This window comes from Rhamphochromis sp. 'chilingali', assembly GCF_963969265.1.
Source record: "Rhamphochromis sp. 'chilingali' genome assembly, chromosome: 5".
Classification (NCBI taxonomy): domain Eukaryota; kingdom Metazoa; phylum Chordata; class Actinopteri; order Cichliformes; family Cichlidae; genus Rhamphochromis; species Rhamphochromis sp. 'chilingali'.
The window spans coordinates 36,167,010-36,189,531 of NC_137932.1; the positions used below are offsets into that span (position 1 = coordinate 36,167,010).

The following is a 22,522-nucleotide window of genomic DNA, read 5'->3' on the forward strand; positions in this document are numbered from 1 at the left end:
ATATTTGACAGTGTTCAGGAATTTAATTTTAACCGGATTTCACACATACACACAATCGGATACTGTCGATGTAATTCAGAATCGAAAACCTTTATAACATCCTTCTTTACTCCTTTACATTAGTTTGGTTACTATCAGCAAAGAAATATCTGCGGCAGTAAATTAAATTTCACTGTCTCTTGGTGGAACAGGAGAAAGCATATGATTGGGTGCCAAAAGAGGAACATGACATGAGGAAGTCAGGAGTAGCAGAGAAGCATGTGATAGTGATACAGGATATGTATGAAGAGTGGGGTTGGATTACATCTGGGATCGGCTCTAAGCCCTTTTTTTCTGCAGTGATAAAGGACAGATTAACTGATGAGGTGTGGTAGGAGTCTCTGTGAACTATACAGGTAACAGACATCATTATGAGGGTAGGGAGCAGGTGGAAAAGAGCCTGGAGGAGTGGTGGTATGCTCTGGGAGAGAGGACGAATAAAATTCAGTAGAAACAAGACAGAATATATGTATGTAAATGAGAGGACGACAGAAAGGTGAACATGTAAGGAGGAGAAATAGTGTGGGTAGCTGAATTTACATGCCTGGGTTCAGCCGTCCAAAACAACAGACAGTGAGCAAGAGAGGAAGCCAGGCAGGCTAGAGTGGGTCGAGTCTTCTCCATTCTGCCTATTTGCCAGTTTCAAAATTTGTAATTTGTTTCAGCTTTTGTGATTACAGGTGGAGATAGCTTCCAACAGGAGGACTTTGGCTTCAGGACAACCTTGAAGGCAGCATATTCTTTTCATTTGAATTGCACAAAAAGTAATCATTTATTTAAAAATTATGTTCTAAGTAGTACTTAAAAATAATTATACATTTAATTACGTTTTACAAATTATGTATGTGTATATACAGAGACACATGTATATATAAATATTGTATTATATATGTAATATTATATGTTTAAAGTGTGCCAATTACTCCCTTGTTCAAGTTTTAGCTAATGAGAATTGAGAAGCCTAAATTCAGAAAAATATACGTGGTAATGTAGAAGTCATGGGTTGTATTATAAAGTGGAGGTTGAATGATCAATAAGCAGTATTCATAATTGTATTACTATAATAATACATGTAACTCCTGAATGATCCATCATTGTTCAGCATACATTTGATTGAAATTTGTATGAATATATCACCTTAAATAATCCACCCAGTTTCAAATATGACTATATATTGCTCGTCTTTTTCTCGAGATGGACTTTTGTCACACAACTGCATATTCATTGTTGTGTTTTGTTTTCTCTCTTAAAGGCTGCTATTATGGGGGAGTGGTCCTTTCTGTCTGATTTGTTAGACAAGGTGCAGTTTCACTCCACCTTCTTGGGAAAGGTCTGGATGAGTGTTCTTTTTCTCTTCAGGATCTTCATTCTGGCAGCTGGTGTCGATAAAATATGGGGAGACGAACAATCAAACATGAAGTGTAATATCCTAACGCCTGGATGCAAGAATTCTTGCTATGATCACACCTTTCCTTTGTCTCATACACGCTTCTGGGTGCTCCAGATTCTCACTGTCTCCACGCCAACGCTTATCTATCTGGGCCACGTCTTACTAGTGATTCGTAAAGAGAACAAACGGAGAAGACGCCTGGAGGAAAAAAGGAAAAAGCAGGAGATGATTAAAGCCCCCAAGTATTCAAATGAACATGGCAAAGTGCACCTCAAAGGCGCCTTGCTGGTCAGCTACACGTTTCAATTGCTGTTCAAGATTTTGCTTGAAGTAGCATTCATTGTAGGACAGTACTACCTCTATGGCTTCATACTTATGCCAAATAAGGTTTCTTGTTTCAAGGACCCATGTAAGACAGAGGTACACTGCTTCATTAGTCGCTCCACAGAGAAAAGCGTCTTTATTATCTTCATGTTAGCAATGGCTGTGTTTTCTGTCATTTTAAACATTGTGGAGATATTTTACCTGATGATCTCAAAGATAAAGGAGAGGAAAAGAAGGACCAGCAGCTCCATTCCACCAGAGGGATTCAATCTCAACAACCCAAATCCCAATTCAACTGAGAGAGTTACATGGTGTTGAAAGACAGTGAGCTGACGTAAACATTGACATAGGTCACTATCGTTAGTTACAACATCACTCAACATCTTCATTTGAATTTTACATCTTATTTCAGGTTTAAAATAAATCACCCACATCGGTTAAATTGTACATAGACAGCCAACGAGGTTAAATGCAGAAACTACTGAAAATGAGATGTGCTCGTATTCAAAGTTATAAACTGCCAGTATTAAACGCTCACATACTGATCCATCTATCTTTAAAAGTACTAGTAGTTACTAGTAGTTAGGGGTTATCATGGCTAAGCAAGCACACACCTGACATGTACACTACATTCCCATGTTGCGCATCAATTTTCAACCGGAAAACCAGAAACGTAACCTTCTCTTGAACATGATCTACAAATGTCATTTGCAAAAAATGTTGGGATTCTAATATCTGTTATTTGGTCATTTACTTCAACTTTCATCTAACAGCGAAAAACAAAATAAAGTGTCCAAGAGCACCTCAATCATGAACAAAATTAAACAGGTTCTAGATTATAATTCTCTCTGGATTTTGTGTTGTTCTCTAATTCTCCCGTATTTAACTTGTTGTGTAGAGGTACGGGGAAATAATTATAAAAATACACTAAATTCGCTTTTCATATTACAAAAAAAGGACAATTGGTATTACACATAAAGTTCAATATCCTCTTCATACAAACTTATTTTTACAGTCGAAATTATTAAAAGTTCATGACAGGGATGAGAGGGGTCATTAAATGACAAGAGGTGTTTTCAATGTGACAAGTCATCACTGTTATATATTGTTGTTAATGTGTATTACATATACTCAGGAAGAAGCTACATAACTACATGACTGAGCTATAAATATGTGAAGGGAGTGGGAGTAAATGCTCCATTTTGTATATATGTATTCATGTACTCTAAATAAACCATCAATCAATCAAACACTGAAATGCTATGTGTCAAGTTGGTCCTGGTATTGGAAATGGTGCACATTTTAAAAATACAAGTCAGCAAAGTTCAGGAGCAGCATACTGTTAGCCAGTTCTGAATCTTGGCTCCCGTGTATGAGCACTGACCCATGTAGTAAGCCTTAATTATACAGTGTTGATGGGACAGCTAAAGGGCGCAATGGCAGAGTAGTCATTCCTCTTATATTTCTTTGAAGTATGCTTGATGATCGGTGTCTGGGTCGCTTACACAGTTTGTCCTTTGTAATATAACGTCTCGGTGAACCAGTCTGCGTAGTCACATAAACTCCATGCTCATTGTGTGATGATAAATTTTTTGCAGACGTGAACCCAAGTTGATCCTAGCTAACTTGCAGAAAGTATAATCTTGTTGCAGGTGCCTAGTTAAACATTACCAAATATTCTCTGAATAACTTTTTTTTTTAAATTGATTGCAGTTTACATTATATGTTTGAAAATATGTGTTCCAGAACACATATTTTCACATAATAGGCTAAAACAATGCTAACAAAAAGCTGAAAAAATATATACATAATTTTTTAGGTTCACTTAAAACTGAATATAAATAAAGGCCTTTAAGAAAAATATTAACAAAACACATGGATGTGTCTCACATTATGTTTATTTTATTTGCTGTACATAAAGATCTCGGTGAGCAACTCACTTTTAACAGGTGTTAAATGTGTTACACGTAGGTGTAATACAGAACAAGCAACAAAAAAAAAAAAAGTTGTATTGAGCACATGTAAGGAAGGATATCTTACTATTATGAACACAGTACTTTTTCATTGTACAGGAGTAGAAAAAAAAATAAAAAAAATCACACTGCAGCTAGCTGGTGAAAACTGTGTGACTAGACACTATGCTAAAGAGCTAAACTCAAGTTTATATCCCAGGAAACTTTTCTGTCAAACTTATTCATTTCCTACAACCAGATTATGTTTTCTTCAGGAAAAAAGTTCTTTATCCACAAACGTTGTGATTTCAGACTTTGGCTTTTTTCAAAACCTCTTGGTCCCAGTCAGTGTCAAGAACATCATTATTTAACTCGGCAGACTCAAACAGAGACAATCCTGAGAATAGGCCTTTGGAACCACTACTATTACTATCCTGAGGACTCGTAAAACACTTTCTCTTTAGACTGGCAGTCCTTTGACAGTTAACTGAATCCCTAGTTACCATTTTTACAGTGTTGTTTTCAGTATGACTGAATTTGGTCTGTTTTACTTTGCACTCGGACATTGTTGTACTCGTTGACTTCATCCCTAGTTCACATTTCTTTGCTGGTGTGTAATCTGTTGCTGGGGGTATGGTTTGGCACTTCTTGCCTATGTGGTTGGCGATGTTTAGAATTTTGTGGACTTTTGAATTAGCTCTCAAACAATCAGCATCACCTTTTTTAAGCGTACTCTTTTTCATTTTTGTTTGAGCTGTTGTGGGTTCACTTGTCCAGATAGATGAGAATCCTGAGAGTTTACTTTCTGAGCTTGAGGAAGTTATACTGGTCTTCATCTGTTCTGATTGTAATGTAGTTTGATTAGTGATGCAAGCACTTGATTTTGAAAGTGGGGTGGAAGTAAATACATCTCTGTCATCACCAGTGCTGACTCTGGTTCTCTGACACAGGTGTGCGTCATTATGACTAATTGGTTTCTTTGTGTTAACGCTCACTGTCATTTGCTTTTCTGGACTGGCATTATTGTTATGGTTGTCAACTGAAGTTCTCATCTTACTTGGTTTGAACATGAATCTTGACAACTTTCCACGCAAGTCTATGTGTGTTTCAGCTTCGACTGCCATTTTCTCCCTTGGAACAGCGCTGCTCTTCCTACTTTCAGTCAGGTGCAATTTGTCCTCCTTTACATAGCTGTCTTTGTCAGTGGACAGGTTTGTCTCTAGTACATTTTCACTTTCATCCCCAAACACCAGCCTTTCTCTGTGTCCTTTTCCAACCTCTTTGTGAAATCGCTGATGTTTCAGGTCCAGTTGCCCAATGCCTTTATCTCCCATATTCTTAGAGTCCATTGTGCTTCTAGAAACCTTTTGAAAATGATATCCCAATGGCTCTGGATGTGCTTCATGCTTCTTTCTCTCATATTTCAGTATCTCCTCTTGGCTTTTAGAGATTTCTTCTGTAACGCTTTCATTTTTCTTACCTTGTATGTTTTGTTCTGAAACAGGGGTAATATTTCCAAAAACAACTGGAGCAACGGTCCTTCTCGAAGTCAACTTTTCAGATCGACAGCTTGATTGTCTGGTTACTTTACACACGTCTGTTCCACTTGAAATAGTTTTTGTATTTTCTTGAGGTGTAGTTATGGGTGAGGTCCTATCATTTGGGGACAGTGACAGAGAGGTGTGGAACCAGTTCGAGTCACTCCTCACTGTATTACCACTTTCCAAATTGCTAGTGTGTGTTTTGGAGTTTGCGTCACTGAGTAGATGCTTCAGTTTAGTAGTTGATGAATCACATTCAGGAGACTCTGATGTCTGGCTTTTTGACCTTAAGAGAAAAACAGCCTGCAGTTAAAATGATGATAGCTCCAAACACTCATGTGCACAAAGTTGAATCCATAAATAAACATTTCAAATCTGCTCCCAATTTGAACTCCACTGGCTACATTCATCACAAAGAATCATGTCATTAAGTGTCAAAGAATAATTATCTTATGTGTTTTTGTATACGTTTTATACAAGTAAAGACAGAAAATGGGGCCTAAAAGACTATAGATTATCAGTGGACGTCAAATCATTAGGTCATGATTTTGATGTCATGGGGGATTTCTTTGCAGAAAAGAGACAGTTACTAGCAGCACTGCTTATGCATTCAAATGTTGTGTAGCAGGAGGTAATAATCTAACATTGGGATTATCTTTGAAAGTTAACAAATTAAAAAAAAACAACAACAACAAAAAACAAAACAAAACACCAATTTACTCACCTGGATAGTCTGTCTCGCTCCTTCTTAAGGAACAGTGGGAGGTTCAGTCCTTCGAGCAGTATCTGACACTGAGTTTGATACTGCTCAACAGGGTCAGCAGGAAATGAGGTGAATAAAGTATTCACATTTCCCTGCAGAGCGCCACCCTAAAAGAAGAACGTAATATGCAGTTACAGACTGACACAGCAGCGTGATGACAACACACCACAAAGTGAATGATATCAACCAGCTGGAAAACAAAGGAGACTAGAAGTGAGAATGTCATCTGTAAACTCATTTTACATTGTGGTCCACATACAGCCCACTTTACTTTTAAGTGGGCCAGAATGCTGAAAATTAGTATATCAAAAAGAAGTGTGACTTCATCACTCATTTACAACAAGTGAATGCTGCTGTAACTTATGAAAGCTCTGTCAGCACTCACTCTTAGATAGTGATAACTTTTCACTCGTTTAATTGTTTATCCATTTCTTGATTACTTTGGTGTAGTATGAATAGCTGTGAGAGTCTTTATAAGCACTTCACCAAAATTTATGGAAATACAATTCAAAGTTTATGTCCTCCTCTACATTTTCAGAGATGTCCAGTGGGCCAGATTGGAGTCTTGCCAGACCAATGCTGCAATTAAAGTGGGAGCTTCAACACAATATACAACGAACAGATTGCTTGCAGTATTGTATACAACTTTAGGCTAAAGCATCAAGTCTAAGCTTCAATGTGAGTAGATTTTCAGCAAGTAAAACTGTTTTAGACACGGTTATGTTAGGATTCTGTTTCAGTAAAGGCAATGAAAACCAAAAAATTAGGCAAGAAATGATCAGATGTGGAATTTATTTTTTCAAACTTAACAGCTGGTTTCATTCAAAAAAATTGCACAGACTTTAGTATCCTACCTTTAGTAAACACCGCTGCTAATTATTTTAGTATAATGATCATAGTACATACAAGTGGTGTGAAAACGTGTTTGCCCTGACTGAGCATAAATGCCAGGATCAGTACTACAGTCAACCGATAACAACAATTTTTTCTGGCAAAACTTCTCCTGTTTCTCCTAAGAAGTATAAAAGAGGGCTATGGTATCCGACCCTAGAAAACCACCAAGTCATTGGTCCAGGTATGTGGATGACACCTGGGTGAAAATCAAATTTCAGGATGTGCAACAATTCACGGATCACATTAACTCGCTGGAAAACCACATCAAATTCACTAGGGAGGATATGAAAAGTTGCTGGTTAGCCTTCTTAGACTGTGAGATCGCCATCAGTAATGGGGGACATTTAAAATCGCACAGCCCCATACGCATACGGATAGGGCTGTGCGATATGACCAAAATCTCATATCCCAATATAAGACATCTACCGTCCGATAACGATATAAATCACAAAAATTTTACATTTTCTGTAAATTATGTGAATCTCGGGCAGCTCGACTTGCGTGAAGTGTTTCCAGCTGGGCGTCGTGTACCTGGACTCGAGTGTTTAACCGATGCATGAAACGATACATTTTTAGACATAAGTTGTAATGGCCGCCGTTTTCCTTGTGAGTATTTATTACACGACGTGCTGCCGGGAAAAGCCTGTTCTAACGTTTGAGTCTAAGGTTTATTTTTTAGCACCTGACGGCTCTTTTTTGCTTCTCATCCGTAAATAAACTGCTCTTTCGCGTGATTCAGTTTATTTTGAAAAGTCTCAATAGGATCTTGAGCTTTATTGTGAAAGGTTTATGTGGAAAATAAACAAGTGGACACGCGATGGTGTTACCGTCGTTGTTGCTAACGACAATGCATAAAAACAGGCGCTTGTCCGTCTGTAGTTTGGTTATATTAAATATAAGAGAAAGAGAGAACTTTAAGAAATTAATATAGCCACTACAGTGACCATCAAAACGATGAAAAAATATTGCCATAAACGGTTTATTTTGCGACACCACAAAACAAATGATTGCGTAAAATGAAACGATAGACATTTTTATATCGTCATCCGATATATATTAGAGATGGCACGATACCACTTTTTTATGTCCGATACCGATATCATAAATTTGGATATCTGCCAATACCGATATGAATCCGATATAGTGTTTTTTAATCAACAAAACTGTTTTTTAAAATATCTTGCTGCATTTTGCAAGTCTGCAAGTTCATACTCAAGTTTAAAACAACAACTACACTAAAGCTATTCTGTTATACCTGTATACAAAAAAAATATTTCATAGTTCAGCAATACTGATCAATCTAATAAACTTAGACCTACACCATTCTCCCTATTCTGGTATTTTAAAGAGTACTTAGCGTAAATATTAAGCAACCTAACTAATAGGGTTCCAACTCCCAGCAACAACAAAAATAAATAAATAAAAAATAGGGAACCACCCCTCACGTGTCACCTCATGATGCTTAATTGACGTAATCAACCTTAATTTGATGCAGTGTGAAAAAAAATGCACAGAAATATTAAATAGATTCAACATCTTTCTTCAACAAAATTGCAGACTGCACAGATGGTACCTTCCCAAAGGAAAAAGTACTATAGCTTACTAGGGTATATATATTAGACTTAATAGTCACTATATACAGTAATTGACTTCTATTCATTTTACATCAAATTAAAACTTTGGGTGTCAGATAATTATTTATTAAAAGCTAGACATTTTAAATGAGAATAAGAAAGAAAAGTATGTCTTTGTGCCCCCTTTTCCCAGTTAATGCCCTATCGGCCCCCCTGGCTAAACTTTGCTAGATCCGCCCCTGCACAGTTACCAGCGTCAGCTACGTAGAAAACGATCCTGGTGTAGAAAGTAATATTAAATAAATTCTAACAACAGCTTATCAAGCTTAAACGTGCTGCTGTTGTTCAGCCGCTGGTTTCCTCTTTCTGGTGCAAAGTGGGCCAAAAACAAACAAGAAAGACGGACTCGCTACAGAAAAGCCGATCAGCTGATCATTTAAGCAGTTTCACGATTGAAGTAGCAGCCGGAGAGCGAGAGGCAGTCGCTCGTTAAGCTTAACGTGGGAATGCTTTACAAACATTCAGAGATGGACTTACACACTTGCTTTACTTCTCTCGGGGATAACTTTGTCGGAGATGATCTAGTATGTAGGGCTGTTCGATATAACGATATATATTAGAGATGGACCGATCCGATATTACGTATCGGTATCGGTCCGATACTGACCTAAATTACTGGATCGGATATCGGAGAAAAATAAAAAATGTAATCCGATCCATTAAATATCACGAAAGCACCTCACAAAACTTGCAACACGCCGTAACTCACCTCAGAACGTTAGCACGTCGGAGCAGTATGCATCACGTGATAGAGCGGCTGTGGCATGCGGGACCTGTCGGTGGTCTGGATAGCATTTGGAGCTTCGCTAGCAACCTGGCATTTCATCTCCGACAAAGTTATCCCCGAGAGAAGTAAAGCAAGTGTGTAAGTCCATCTCTGAATGTTTGTAAAGCATTCCCACGTTAAGCTTAACGAGCGACTGCCTCTCGCTCTCCGGCTGCTACTTCAATCGTGAAACTGCTTAAATGATCAGCTGATCGGCTTTTCTGTAGCGAGTCCGTCTTTCTTGTTTGTTTTTGGCCCACTTTGCACCAGAAAGAGGAAACCAGCGGCTGAACAACAGCAGCACGTTTAAGCTTGATAAGCTGTTGTTAGAATTTATTTAATATTACTTTCTACACCAGGATCGTTTTCTACGTAGCTGACGCTGGTAACTGTGCAGGGGCGGATCTAGCAAAGTTTAGCCAGGGGGGCCGATAGGGCATTAACTGGGAAAAGGGGGCACAAAGACATACTTTTCTTTCTTATTCTCATTTAAAATGTCTAGCTTTTAATAAATAATTATCTGACACCCAAAGTTTTAATTTGATGTAAAACGAATAGAAGTCAATTACTGTATATAGTGACTATTAAGTCTAATATATATACCCTAGTAAGCTATAGTACTTTTTCCTTTGGGAAGGTACCATCTGTGCAGTCTGCAATTTTGTTGAAGAAAGATGTTGAATCTATTTAATATTTCTGTGCATTTTTTTTTCACACTGCATCAAATTAAGGTTGATTACGTCAATTAAGCATCATGAGGTGGCACGTGAGGGGTGGTTCCCTATTTTTTATTTATTTATTTTTGTTGTTGCTGGGAGTTGGAACCCTATTAGTTAGGTTGCTTAATATTTATGCTAAGTACTCTTTAAAATACCAGAATAGGGAGATTGATCAGTATTGCTGAACTATGAAATATTTTTTTTGTATACAGGTATAACAGAATAGCTTTAGTGTAGTTGTTGTTTTAAACTTGAGTATGAACTTGCAGACTTGCAAAATGCAGCAAGATATTTAAAAAACAGTTTTGTTGATTAAAAAACACTATATCGGATTCATATCGGTATCGGCAGATATCCAAATTTATGATATCGGTATCGGTATCGGACATAAAAAAGTGGTATCGTGCCATCTCTACTACATACAGATTAGTATTTAAGGTTTGACTCTCATCTTCCACTGGAGCATAAACTTGGAGTCATCAGGACACTACAACACAGAGCGAACGCCAACCCCACTGACACAACGGCCAGGGAAGCAGAAGAACATCACATCAAAAAGGCCCTGAGTAAATGTGGTTATCCTACACAGCAAATTCAAAAGTGTTAAATGTTTGGTGTTAATAGTCTTCTTGCAAAAGTAGAGTTAATTTTACTCTAAGTAGAGTCACATTCTTTTAATGTAACTCTGAGGTGTAAAATGATAGTAGTTAAAATCGAGTGTTAAAAATGAGTGTTTCTCTGTCAAATCTGGAGGTGTTACAATGGAAACATTAACTCTTGACCTCTTAACTCTGAACTCCTAGAGGGGCTATGACACCAACAGAGTAAATTCACAGACTCCGCCCCCAGCACCATAGGCTCCAATCGAAGCTGAAGTGAAGCCGTTTCAGAACATTTTGCTCTACATATTTGAGTTGTTTGCCATACTTGGTAAGTCATTTTTTCAAAGATTGTTTCAATTATTATTATGAGCTTTTACTTCTGTAGCTCTTTGGAGTTGAGACAAAGCTGTGTGAAAGGCATTAGCCATGTTGCTCGGTGATAGCATAATATTCTGTTTTAGCTAGCTGAAAGGTATTGTTTGCGGGCAAATACCACAGCCTTGAAAAAAAGCTTGCATGTGAATTTTCAGTCAAACTTTTGGTCAAATACACCTAAAACAATGTCTAGAATGTGAAATGTTGGTATAATGGTGCTACTTGAAGCCTGAAAACGATCGCCCATAAAACAAAACGAGCAAACAGCAGTAGCAGACGTCCTGACTGGATTCTACGTTAGCATAGATCCCTCCAGAGTTTTGTGCACACGGTTTAGGTAAAAATGAAAAAGGTTGAGGTTTTACATTTAGTTCAGTATTACCTGTTGTCTGTGTCCTTGTCTTTTGGGAAAATACTTTACACAAGTAATGGCTCAAAGAGGATTCCTTTTTTTTTTACTGTGCTGCAATTGTTTACTGGATTATTTGTGCCATTAATTAGTGTCAACTAATTTTTATTCAATCTCCACATAGGATATGCTTGTGAAGATGTCCCTCTCCCCTTCTGTTTTTCTTTTCCTTCCTCTTTCTTTCTCTCTTTCCTATCCCTCACTCATGTCTGTCCCGTCTGTAACAACTGAAAATAAAATAAAATAAATAATAAAAACAAAGGTCGATCAAATGGACCAATACAGCAATGCCACGATGATCCATTTGGCAAAATAAATCCATTGGGTATCCTTGTTGGTCTTCAGACAACAATTCTGACGGCTAAAGAACCAAATGGGACAGGCAAAAAAAAAAAAAAAACCTTTTGGGATTTCCTGCTAAAATAAATACAATGAATACAAAACCCTTTAAATTGAAAGAGCCTCATAGACAGGTTTTAATTTTCAAAGTAACAAATAAAAGCCTTACCTGCATAGAGCACTCCATAACAGAAACAGCAATGACAGCGTCTTCTATGGTAACTGTCTCTCTGTACATGAGCTTGGCATGGGCTGTAAAATTAACAAAAAAAGTTTTCTGCCACTGCTGCCGTTCCACTTTTTTCAGATTTGTATATGCAACAAGCTTTATTGTTATTACATATCATCAGCAACTTCATAGTTAACAAAACTTTAGTTTAAAATCATTTTGCTTTTAAATCATCATATGATGAATGTTTAGTAACTAATTACAATATTTGATTAAACAAAAAAAAAAAAAATCTCCACTTGCTCCTGTGAATGGTCTTTAACCTTCAAGATCTAGTCCTCTAACTGAATCGAATTGATTTTAGAAATCAGTGACAATACCCAGCCCTAAGGCAAAGCATGCTGTGCAAAGACACCCCTGAGACAATCAAGCACATAACAGCAGGGTGCAAGATTCTAGCAAACAGGGCATACGTGGAACGCCATAACAAAGAACATGAACACCTGAGCAGAGTTTGAGAAGTCAGAAGGCCAAAATGGGATGCAGTTCCTAGGGTGGTTGAGAAAGGCTAAGCTAAGTCATGTGGACTTCCACATACAAATGGACGGCTACAAACCAAACATACTAGTGATGGACAAGCAGAGGAAGGAGGCTACAGGGATAGATATAGTTATACTAAAGTGGCAGCAACAACAGGAAGAAAGAACACAAAAACAAAAAACATCTTGTATGCCTTTCGGTGCTGCAAGAGCAGCGTGTAAAATATTATCAGAAGACTCGTTTTAGACCTGACCACAATCAATGACTTGACTTATGAATAAATATGACCACACTAGTCTGAAGTCAAACTTCTCATCTTACCTTCAGCCAGCCTGCTCAGACTCTCCAATGTGCGTATAGTTGTGCGGGCAGCACTGCTGCTATCACTCCGTCTTTGTAGCTGGTAGTAGCGTGTCAGTATACAGTTGGCTTCTTCTGACATCACTGGTTTTAAATGCTTAATCAGGCTGAAATAAGCTTTCATTTTCTCCATAGACCACAGACTCGAACACTGATCAGGTAGTCCTTAAGAAAAAAAGAGAAGGGGCATTTTTACCACGTTCTCCCCATTGAAGGGTATGTGAGAGAACAATAATAATCAATTATTTATAACAACAGACTTTATTGTTTTAGTCATATTTCACTTCCAAACTCAAAAACATGTCTTCTACCTCTGTCCTCCATAATGAAAGAGGAGATGATGTGGTCCCACTCTGCATTTCTGGTATCCAGCAGAACTAAAACCAGGTCAAAACGACTTAGCAAAGGACTGGCCAGAGCTACGTTCACAGACAGTGGCTCGTTGGGATCATACTGGCCTTTAGGGTTGGTAGCTGCCAGAATGGTAGTTCTGGTATTCAGTTTACACACCATGCTGCAGAAAGAGAGAGCAGTGGATCACACAGAAAAAAAAACGAGAAAAAAAAACAGATGAGTAAACACTTTTTTTTTTAAAATTAAAATGATCCATTTAAATAATCCAGTATGTGGATTAGGAGATTTATTAGTTTATCAAGGTTCATTTTGTATTAGATTCCCCTTGTGTTTTCTACCCCTGTGTTAAGTTTCCCTCGTCCTTTATGCGTTTCATGTCTGCATGTCTTTTGTCGTGAAATTCATGTTGTCATGTCTGCGTTTCATTATGTTTCCTGTTTTATTTTGAAGAGGTCCTATGTTCTACGTTCAATGGGTTTAGTTTTACTCCTCCCCTGTGACGTCATTATGTTCATGTGTGTCAGCTGTTTCCCCATGTGTTCCCACTTCCCTCATAGCTGTGTGTTATTCTCCCTGTCTTCCATGAGTTTGTTGTTGTTAGTTTCCCAGTTTAGTTTTGTTCTTTGTTTCACCTCCACGCTTGCAATAAAGCTGTGTTTTTGAGTTCACGTTTGCCTCGGTAAGGTTTGCGTTTGGGTCATTTTCCTGCCTGCACACAGCCGTTTTGTGACAATGTATAAAAAAAAAAAAAGCTGTATAATATTACTGTCAGAGTTTGAGTACAGTATTGTCGTGTGAAATAAGTGTAAATAAAAAAGGAGGGGAAAGGAAAGAGTTGTTAAGATCTCAGCGCTACTTAGGAGATGTTTACAAACTTACAAGGTGAGTAAATGTTTAAACAATAGGAAGGAGAGGAATGTAGAAGACTGTAAATGAGACCCATGAGCTGAGCTGTTGTTTGGGAAAGTGGAGTGAGTTGGTCCTGAGGCCCCGTTGATGAGAACCAGAAAAAACAAACCAAACAAAAAAACTGTCGGCTGGATTAAATGATGTTCTATCCAAACTGGCAGCTCACATGTAGCTCTTCAGCAAAATGAGCCAATAGGATAAAGAAAAGAGAAGATTCTGCTGAATACCAATGAGCATGCCTTTAGTAGACTAGGTCATAAACAAGGTCTTAACAAAATGAGCCACTTGGCACAAGTAGAACAAGAAAAAAAGGAAACCCTGCTAAACACCCATGAGTGGACGAGGTCATAAACACAAAACGAGCCACTGATAACCGTGACTAGATGCCAGAACCTTATGAACATACTTAAAAGTGGACATTGTTAAAGGAGAGTTTGCATAGATATTATAATGACTAAAATTACTTCAGTAGGAGAATTAATTAATGCCCAATGCAGATTATATTTGGTAGTAGTGTAGAATATTTGAGAACAGAAAAATGAGGTCATTTTTTATAAATCGTTAAAATAAACAATACTAAACAAAAAAAAGTTTCAACAATAGCAAAATCAAGACAATAAGACTCCAATGATAATAAACGACATTATCAAAAGTAAGTAAATATTAATAAGGCAAAGGTCTACAACTGAAACGTCATATTTGGTCAGTCTTAACCTGCTGGTCAGCAATTTTGAATTTAGAGTGTATTCCCCCAAAACCTGCATCTCCTTAGAGACTGTGTCTGCCCCAAAACCAACAAAAAACACTTTGAGAGTCTTTTGCTGATATACGGCATTGAAAAAAAAAAAAAAAAAGTCATTTTAAGAGTATTCCCTGAAACCCCTCTCAGCTGACACTTTGAGTAATCTTTGAGTTGTTTTTGACCAGGATATAGCCTTCAATGTGCATATTAAATGATTTCATCTACTTTCACAATATCTCTAAATGAGAAACATCCTATCTCAAAGTGATGCTGAAAAACTAGTTCATGCATTTATTATTTTTAGGTAGGACTAATGCATTTTGTTATTAAGAAGATGTCCTAAAACTCTACAACTAAAAACCATCAGTTGATCCAAAATTCAATTTATTTTAATTCAATTCAATGTTATTTATATAGCCCCAAATCACAACTCAAGGCATTTTAAATTGTAAGGTATATCCTATAATAAGAATGCTGCAGTAAGAGTACTGACAGGGACTAGAAAGAGAGAGAAGATTTCTCCTATATTGGCTTCCCTTCGTTGGCTCCCTGTTAAATCCAGAATTGAATTTGAAATCCTGCTCCTCACATACAAGGACTTAAATAATCAGGCCTCATCTTATCTCAATGACCTGATAGTACCATATCACCCCATTAGAGCACTTTGCTCTCACACTGCAGGCTTACTTCTTGTTCCTAGAGTATTTAAAAGTAGAATGGGAGGCAGAGCCTTCAGTTTTCAGGCCCCTCTTCTATGAAACCAGCTCCCAGTTTGGATTCAGCTAGGGTTAGGGAGAACCTAAACAGGTTCTCTTCCTCCACACACTCCTCATTCATAAAGTGCTTTACAAAACCAAACATTACAGCTAACAGGTGCACTGTTTGAGTGCAGCTAGCCAAACAGCGTAGAGCCACTTGCTGCTAAAGAGACAAAGAATGAAAGTGGACACTCTATCCTTGGTTTCTTAGAATAAAACTCATTGTTGCTGTCAAGGGCAGTACTGGAGTGAGCCCTTTAATCTGATTTTTAGTTTTAGTGTCCTTATTTTCCTCTGACTTGTGTAAAATTATGATATTATTTTATGCCATGTTATACCCCTAATTAAAGATTGTGAATTATTATGTAGTTTTAGTTTGCATTATTCTCCTGAATTAGAAGAAGCTGATAACTATTGCATTAGTTAAACTGATTTGCATTACATTAAATTGCTGACTTGTTGTGAATGAATGATATTGTTTTATGATGCATTATATTGCTGAGTTATAAGAAATACTGTTCGCAGAAGGTTATTGTCTAATTTGTCTGAGTAGAAGAGAACAGAGTGTGCTGGAGTTTTCTGCCCCATTTCAGCAGGAGCAGATAAACAGGGAGCCAAGGTCGTAGCTTAGGCGCTGGGTGAGAGAGAGAGCATGTGAATGTTTAGGCTTTTTATGATAAGGTGGAGGCACCAGAGGTTATAAAAGTTTGAGCAATGCTCCACCATTTTGAGATTTTGAGGCTGTCTGCATCAGTGTCCATCTCCCACGTGTGTGATCATTAAATCATCGTTTGACTCAACCCGGCCGGACCAGTGTTGTTATTGTGGTTTTTTCTCTTGTCTCCATCCCCAATATTTTGAACCTTAACAGCTTGGGGGCTCGTCCTGTGGTATTGGGGTGGAATTTAAAAGTTTGGACGGTCCGAGGTTGTCGAACGGACAGGCACGAGCCAGTGGTCTGATGTGAGTGGACAAAAGCCGGCTTATCTAAAGGTAAGGCACTACCTGTTGAATGATTTCCAAAATGTGCCAAATTGGATATGACTAAATTAAAGTCTACTCACTGAAATTACTGGTAGGTGTCTGTTTTGATTTTGATGAGAATCACCGTGTGGTATGCAGTTAAAGTTGCTTAAGAGTATTTAATGAAGTTGAAGAAATATGAAACTGTTCCAGAAGTAACAGAGAATGTTGGGTTTGAGTCCCTGGATATTGAGCTGAAGGCTCAGGTAGTTTGGTAGGGAAATTAGGACAGAAACTGTTCCAGAAGTAACAGATACTGTTTAATAGTTTTACAAATTAGGTCAGAAACTGTTCCAGAAGTAACAGAGACTGTTGAATTGGTCGTAAAAAAGTTATCTTTCTTCGGTGAGACCCGTTATGGTAAAATTTCTCAAAATCGGTTAGGTGAAAATTGTTATAGGACGGCACTGGAAGATGCTAAGAAGCACATAGCCCGGAGGTTACGCTCCCTCCTGGCCGTGGACGCGCGGTCTTGACCTGTCGGCGAACAGGGGTAGTTCAGTTTTGGTTTAACTGTGGGGTACAGGGCATCCCGAAATAAGCTAGGAGTTACCGAGACTCCTCATCGTTTAAAACGGTGTCATGTGCTTGTTTGGACAAAGTTAAATTGAGTTAGGGATTTAGAAGTTAGGTCAGAAACTGTTCCCAGAAGTAACAGATACTGTTTAATTGATTACAAAAAAGTGAAGCTTTCTTCGGTTGGACCCGTTAACTTAAATTTGTCGAAATTTGTTAGGTGCTGAATCTGTCAGGCCTGTCAGTGATTGTAAATATAAGACGTCTTTGTAATATAAAATAGAAGAGTTTTGTCTGAGCTTTGTGTGACCCTGTGTGTGACGACAGCGCACTGCAGCGCTGCGAGCTATTTTTAGACGGTGTGTGAACATGCAAATGAGCTGTGACGCGCACAGAGGACTTTGCTTCCTGTATAGCGTGTTTTTGAGTTTTATAATTTTGATTTGCAAACAATGATACATGCCTGTAATTAAAACGCTGATTTTGCTGATTATGATACTACAAATAAGGTTTCGAATGACTAGGGTGTGAATGAGGTTGGGTTTTAAAGCTGAAACTCAGAGAGGAGTGTGTTGGGAGACTGGCATGTAGTCTGCAGTGCAAAGGTGGGCGTCTTGCCTGCTAGTCTATTTAACAGTGATGAAAATGATATTAAATAAATCTCTCAGTGTGTTGATACAGGTGGCTACAGGGCTGGACCAACTGCCCCCACAAGCACGGCGGCCGAAGCAAAATTATAGTAATGGAAACCAAACTCAGCAAGAATCAGCAGCTGTGGAAAAGACAGCAGCTAGCAGAGAATTAAAGGAGAAATTAAGAGAAGTTTTAACACATAAAATTGCGGCCAACAGACTTGTGGAGGTTGGGAAGGCGCCTGGAGCATCACAACAAAAAGGTGAAATAAAAACACACAAGCAGAGAAATGTGAGAGAGAGGCACGTGCTAGAGAAATGCCTCGTTTGAGAAAAAACGTTAAATTAGCCCATGTACAAACGCACATACACGCAATGAAGAAACAGCTTACACCCATGAACACGTGAAGATTTTCCAGCAAGTTTAAAGCAGTGAAACTTAACATACACCCGCCGTTGCACAATAAAGTTTATCCACTACTAACAAATAAACCCTCTGGGTTGCAGGACAACAACTTAACTTCAAAAAAAAAAAAAATCACAACCAGTGATTACACGACAAATTTAGTGGTTAATAAAAGTCAAACTGTGACATGTTTTCTTCTGATTGATTAATACAAGTGATTACTGAATGAAAGAAAATTCCATTTTTGTGCTTTAAACATGATCTTAAGAATTTTAACATGTACCTGTGTTGTCCTGTCAGCTTGGTGAGTTATGAGAGGATTATATGGTGAGAAAAAAAAAAAAAAAAAAAAGGGGGAGAGAAGGCTGACACAGGGCCTGGTCCCGTTGTTTTTCCCCTCTCTGAGTAACACAGCCAATACAACATGATTTTCCTGTTCGTTTGTTTTTGTTTTTGTTTTGTTTTGTTTTTTCTCTTTATGCTTGATTACAGGCTGCTTTGTCGGCCCGGAAAAGCCGAGGCTGACCCTGGACTCCTGCTCTCCCCTCTACCATCTTTGCTCTCTCCTCTACCATCTTTGATGTGACCCTGATTAAATGCTAAAGCAGCTGAACCCGCAACGACAACTTGAAAATGTCAACAGTGCTGCAGGAAAATGATCTCATGCAGCAGAGACGGAGAGCGGTAATCCAAGGCCCGTTTCACTACACGGGGAGATTTCTGTCAGCGTCTTTTCTTTCTGAGAAGACTGAGAAAGGCCCGGCTCCCACCACCGATTCTGACCACCTTATATAAAGGAATTATTGAGAGCATCCTGAGCAGCTATATCACTGTCTGGTTCGGGAACAGCACCATGCCGGACAGACAAGCACTACAGAGGGTTGTGCAATCAGCTGAGCGCACCATCCGCTCCGAGCACCCTGACCTGCACTCAATCTACAGCAGGCGGTGCTGGACCAAGACCAGGAAGATGGTGAAGGACCTCAGCCATCCCAACAACAGACTGTTCTCTCTGTTGCTGTGTACGTGACAAATAAACATCTGGATTTGGAAAACGAGGCACTCGCAAAGCCACCAGCATTGTGCCTGATTGGACACACCCCTCTCACACACTCTTTACATTCTTGCCATATGGAAAAAGACAGCTTCAGCTGACAGAGCTGTGACGAGACGCCCATTAAGCCCAGATGAAAAGTGAGGCCGAGCAAAACCATGCTGACCTTAACCACTCTGCATTAAAGCTGTGGGAGAACAGGGGAGTGTCATCTGGACCTGCTATCCTTGTAGTAATAGTTTGTCTTGCACCTGACTTGCGTAAACACAGAGGTCATCTTACATATGGTTTGCCCCTCAGGGGGACAAAGGACCTCAGGAGTGAGAAGAGATGAACCCGGCCACACTGGGCTACAGGGTGTTTGTGAGGTCATTATTCTAATGACCTCATCAGGGGGAATTGTAAAATTATGATATTATTTTATGCCATGTTATACCCCTAATTAAAGATTGTGAATTATTATGTAGTTTTAGTTTGCATTATTCTCCTGAATTAGAAGAAGCTGATAACTATTGCATTAGTTAAACTGATTTGCATTACATTAAATTGCTGACTTGTTGTGAATGAATGATATTGTTTTATGATGCATTATATTGCTGAGTTATAAGAAATACTGTTCGCAGAAGGTTATTGTCTAATTTGTCTGAGTAGAAGAGAACAGAGTGTGCTGGAGTTTTCTGCCCCATTTCAGCAGGAGCAGATAAACAGGGAGCCAAGGTCGTAGCTTAGGCGCTGGGTGAGAGAGAGAGCATGTGAATGTTTAGGCTTTTTATGATAAGGTGGAGGCACCAGAGGTTATAAAAGTTTGAGCAATGCTCCACCATTTTGAGATTTTGAGGCTGTCTGCATCAGTGTCCATCTCCCACGTGTGTGATCATTAAATCATCGTTTGACTCAACCCGGCCGGACCAGTGTTGTTATTGTGGTTTTTTCTCTTGTCTCCATCCCCAATATTTTGAACCTTAACACTTGTAATTTCTGTCAGTAGTTAACTAACATAAACTAATGTGTGTCAATTAGCCTCAACCAACCAACCACATGTTCGGTACTGACAGAAGCTGGCGCTAAACATGTTTTTAAAACCTTAAGCACTTATTTCCTAAATCAAGCTTAACAGACAGTGCTATATTTCCATTATGTAAATTAGTTTTTCATGTTCTCTTTAATTCATGATTTGACAGTTATTTTTCCCCACAGGGCCAGGCAGGTTTCCTGTGATAAATGAAATCATTATTTAAGTTATGTTTGTCTAGTATTAAAATTTGTTTGCTGATTGGAAACATTCAAGTGTGACAAAGATGAAAAAACAAAAACAAAGAAAGAAAACCAGGAGGGGGACAAAGAGTTTCCCACAGCACTGTATACAATCGTGGTCATTCTGTGTTTGAAATTCCTAACTTCTGGTGATGTGAATTTATATGTAAATGCATGAGAGTCCTACCCAGCTTTAGCAACACTAATAGATTGTTGCTCCATAGCTTCATGGATGCTGATGCGATCCTGCTCCTTGATGCTGTTGAATTCATCAATGCAGCACAAACCACCATCTGCCAAGACCAGGGCTCCTGCTTCCAGGTGCCAGTCACCTCCATCCTTCACAGCTGCTACTGTCAGTCCTTTGGAAACACATTCACTTTATGAAGTAATACATTGGTATTATATGTAAAAATATATAGTTAATCACATGTCCGAGTCACCCTTCATTTCTTGACATTGCTTCCAACAAGGCAGATTTTATTGTATTTTTTTTTTTTTTTTAAATCATCATGAGCGATACTTCTCGGGCCTTTCAAAGTTTTGGGGTAAATTGGATGTGTTTTAGCTCATTTTCAGTCCAGTCCATGTATCAGAGGAATATTTTATTGTTTGTTAAGCCACTTAACACAAAAACATGTAAAGTAATGAATCACTGTTGTGTCTACTCAAAGAAACAACACAGTTTGAAAAGCAAAAAGTAGTATTTTTGCATCAACAAGGTGATTCCAAAAGAGCTGTTAGCCCAAAACCTGGTATATTTTGTATACTTTATTAATCCCCTGTTGGGATATTACTCTCTGCATTTAACCCTCAGTGAAGCCGTGAACAGCCAATCAAGCGCCCAGGGAGCGGTGTGTAGGGACGGTACCTTGCTCAGGGGCACCTCAGGGTAGCCGTTCGGTGGATTTGAACCCCCGACCTTCCGATCATGGAGCGAACTCTACGTACTGAGCTATCTCCACCCCAATATTTCGAAAAGGTTTCAATGTGTCTTAAACAATGTGAGAAAGGGGACAAGTAGAGGACAAAAGTGGCAGACCTAAAAAACTGCTTACAACAGATGAACAGCATCTGAAAGTTGTTACAAACACACATGACAAAGAAGTCAAGCTATACATGACCATAAATTAAGTTATGTGTAATAATGGGCCCCATCTATGAACTCGGGTTAGGGTTAGCTCATAAAACTACTTTTTACACCTCTGTCTGAAATCTTGCAGGGGAGTATCTGGTCATGGCGATATTTTGTTTTTTCACCTTCTGAGAAGTGGAATCTTGCAAATACAACACCTTTGTATAGGCCATCAGTTGAGACAGAGCCAGATAATATTAACTCACAAGTGTTAAGTGACAGGATTGTTTTCTAATCTGACAGATTTTAGCTGGTGCCATGTCTTCCCATTCCTTTTTGCACCTATTTTTCTTCATATGCTCAATACTTTTCCCTACCTTTCATTTTTCGTTAATACACATTGGTTATGTGCCCAATAATTTTATATAACTGTAATTGGAATAGGTTTCAGTAAACAAAAAAAAAACAAAAAAAAACTGTCTCAGTGTCCAAATATATATGGACCTAACTAATCCTAACAAGGATATGAATACACATGGGTGTATTCATATCCTTATGGGGACATCTCATTGACATAGTGCTTTCCCTAGCCGCTTAACCTAACCCTAACCATCAAAACACTAAAGGTCAAAGAAAAGACACACACAGTGTGTCAAAGAAAAGTGAGACACAGTGTGAAATCCCAGTAACTCTAGGCTCCCTCCACAGAATTGCATGGCAGCATTTGTTTGAACAAACAGATTTAAATACTAACAATATGTTGTCATATTGTGATTTATTAACCACATGAGTGTGGAAATTATGTTTTTTATTATGAAAAAGAAAAACCAAAATGATAAAACTTTATCTTTGGAGGCTGAATCTCCTCCAGAGGGTGTTGGGAGACCTAAAGGGCGTACTTTACCATACTTTGACGGAGATCACAGTGTTTCGAGAGGATTAAAGAAATGGCGGTGATGGACAAGGTTAACAATACATGAGAA

The 22,522-nt window shown here is 38.5% G+C and overlaps 2 protein-coding genes across 2 annotated transcripts in view; one reads left to right on the top strand and one right to left on the bottom strand.

The window, feature by feature from the left end:
- Positions 1-1,300: 1,300 nt before the first annotated feature.
- Positions 1,301-3,539, top strand: LOC308396733 (gap junction Cx32.2 protein-like; the record flags this gene model as incomplete). Its single annotated transcript, XM_080882266.1, has 1 exon — positions 1,301-3,539. The coding sequence occupies one exon, from the start codon at positions 1,301-1,303 to the stop codon at positions 2,069-2,071; it is 771 nt and encodes a 256-aa protein (XP_080738392.1). The 3' UTR covers positions 2,072-3,539.
- A 116-nt stretch (positions 3,540-3,655) lies between these two features.
- The window catches only part of mcm9 (minichromosome maintenance 9 homologous recombination repair factor), a 39,034-nt gene continuing 20,167 nt past the window's right edge, over positions 3,656-22,522 (bottom strand). Inside the window, exons 10-15 of the mRNA XM_080882265.1 lie at positions 20,652-20,826; positions 13,128-13,330; positions 12,778-12,981; positions 11,917-11,999; positions 5,971-6,116; positions 3,656-5,532 (exon numbers count right to left, since the gene is read on the bottom strand). Coding sequence (XP_080738391.1) covers positions 4,014-5,532; positions 5,971-6,116; positions 11,917-11,999; positions 12,778-12,981; positions 13,128-13,330; positions 20,652-20,826 — 2,330 coding nt within the window. The 3' untranslated portion in view covers positions 3,656-4,013. The remainder of the gene's footprint in view (positions 5,533-5,970; positions 6,117-11,916; positions 12,000-12,777; positions 12,982-13,127; positions 13,331-20,651; positions 20,827-22,522) is intronic.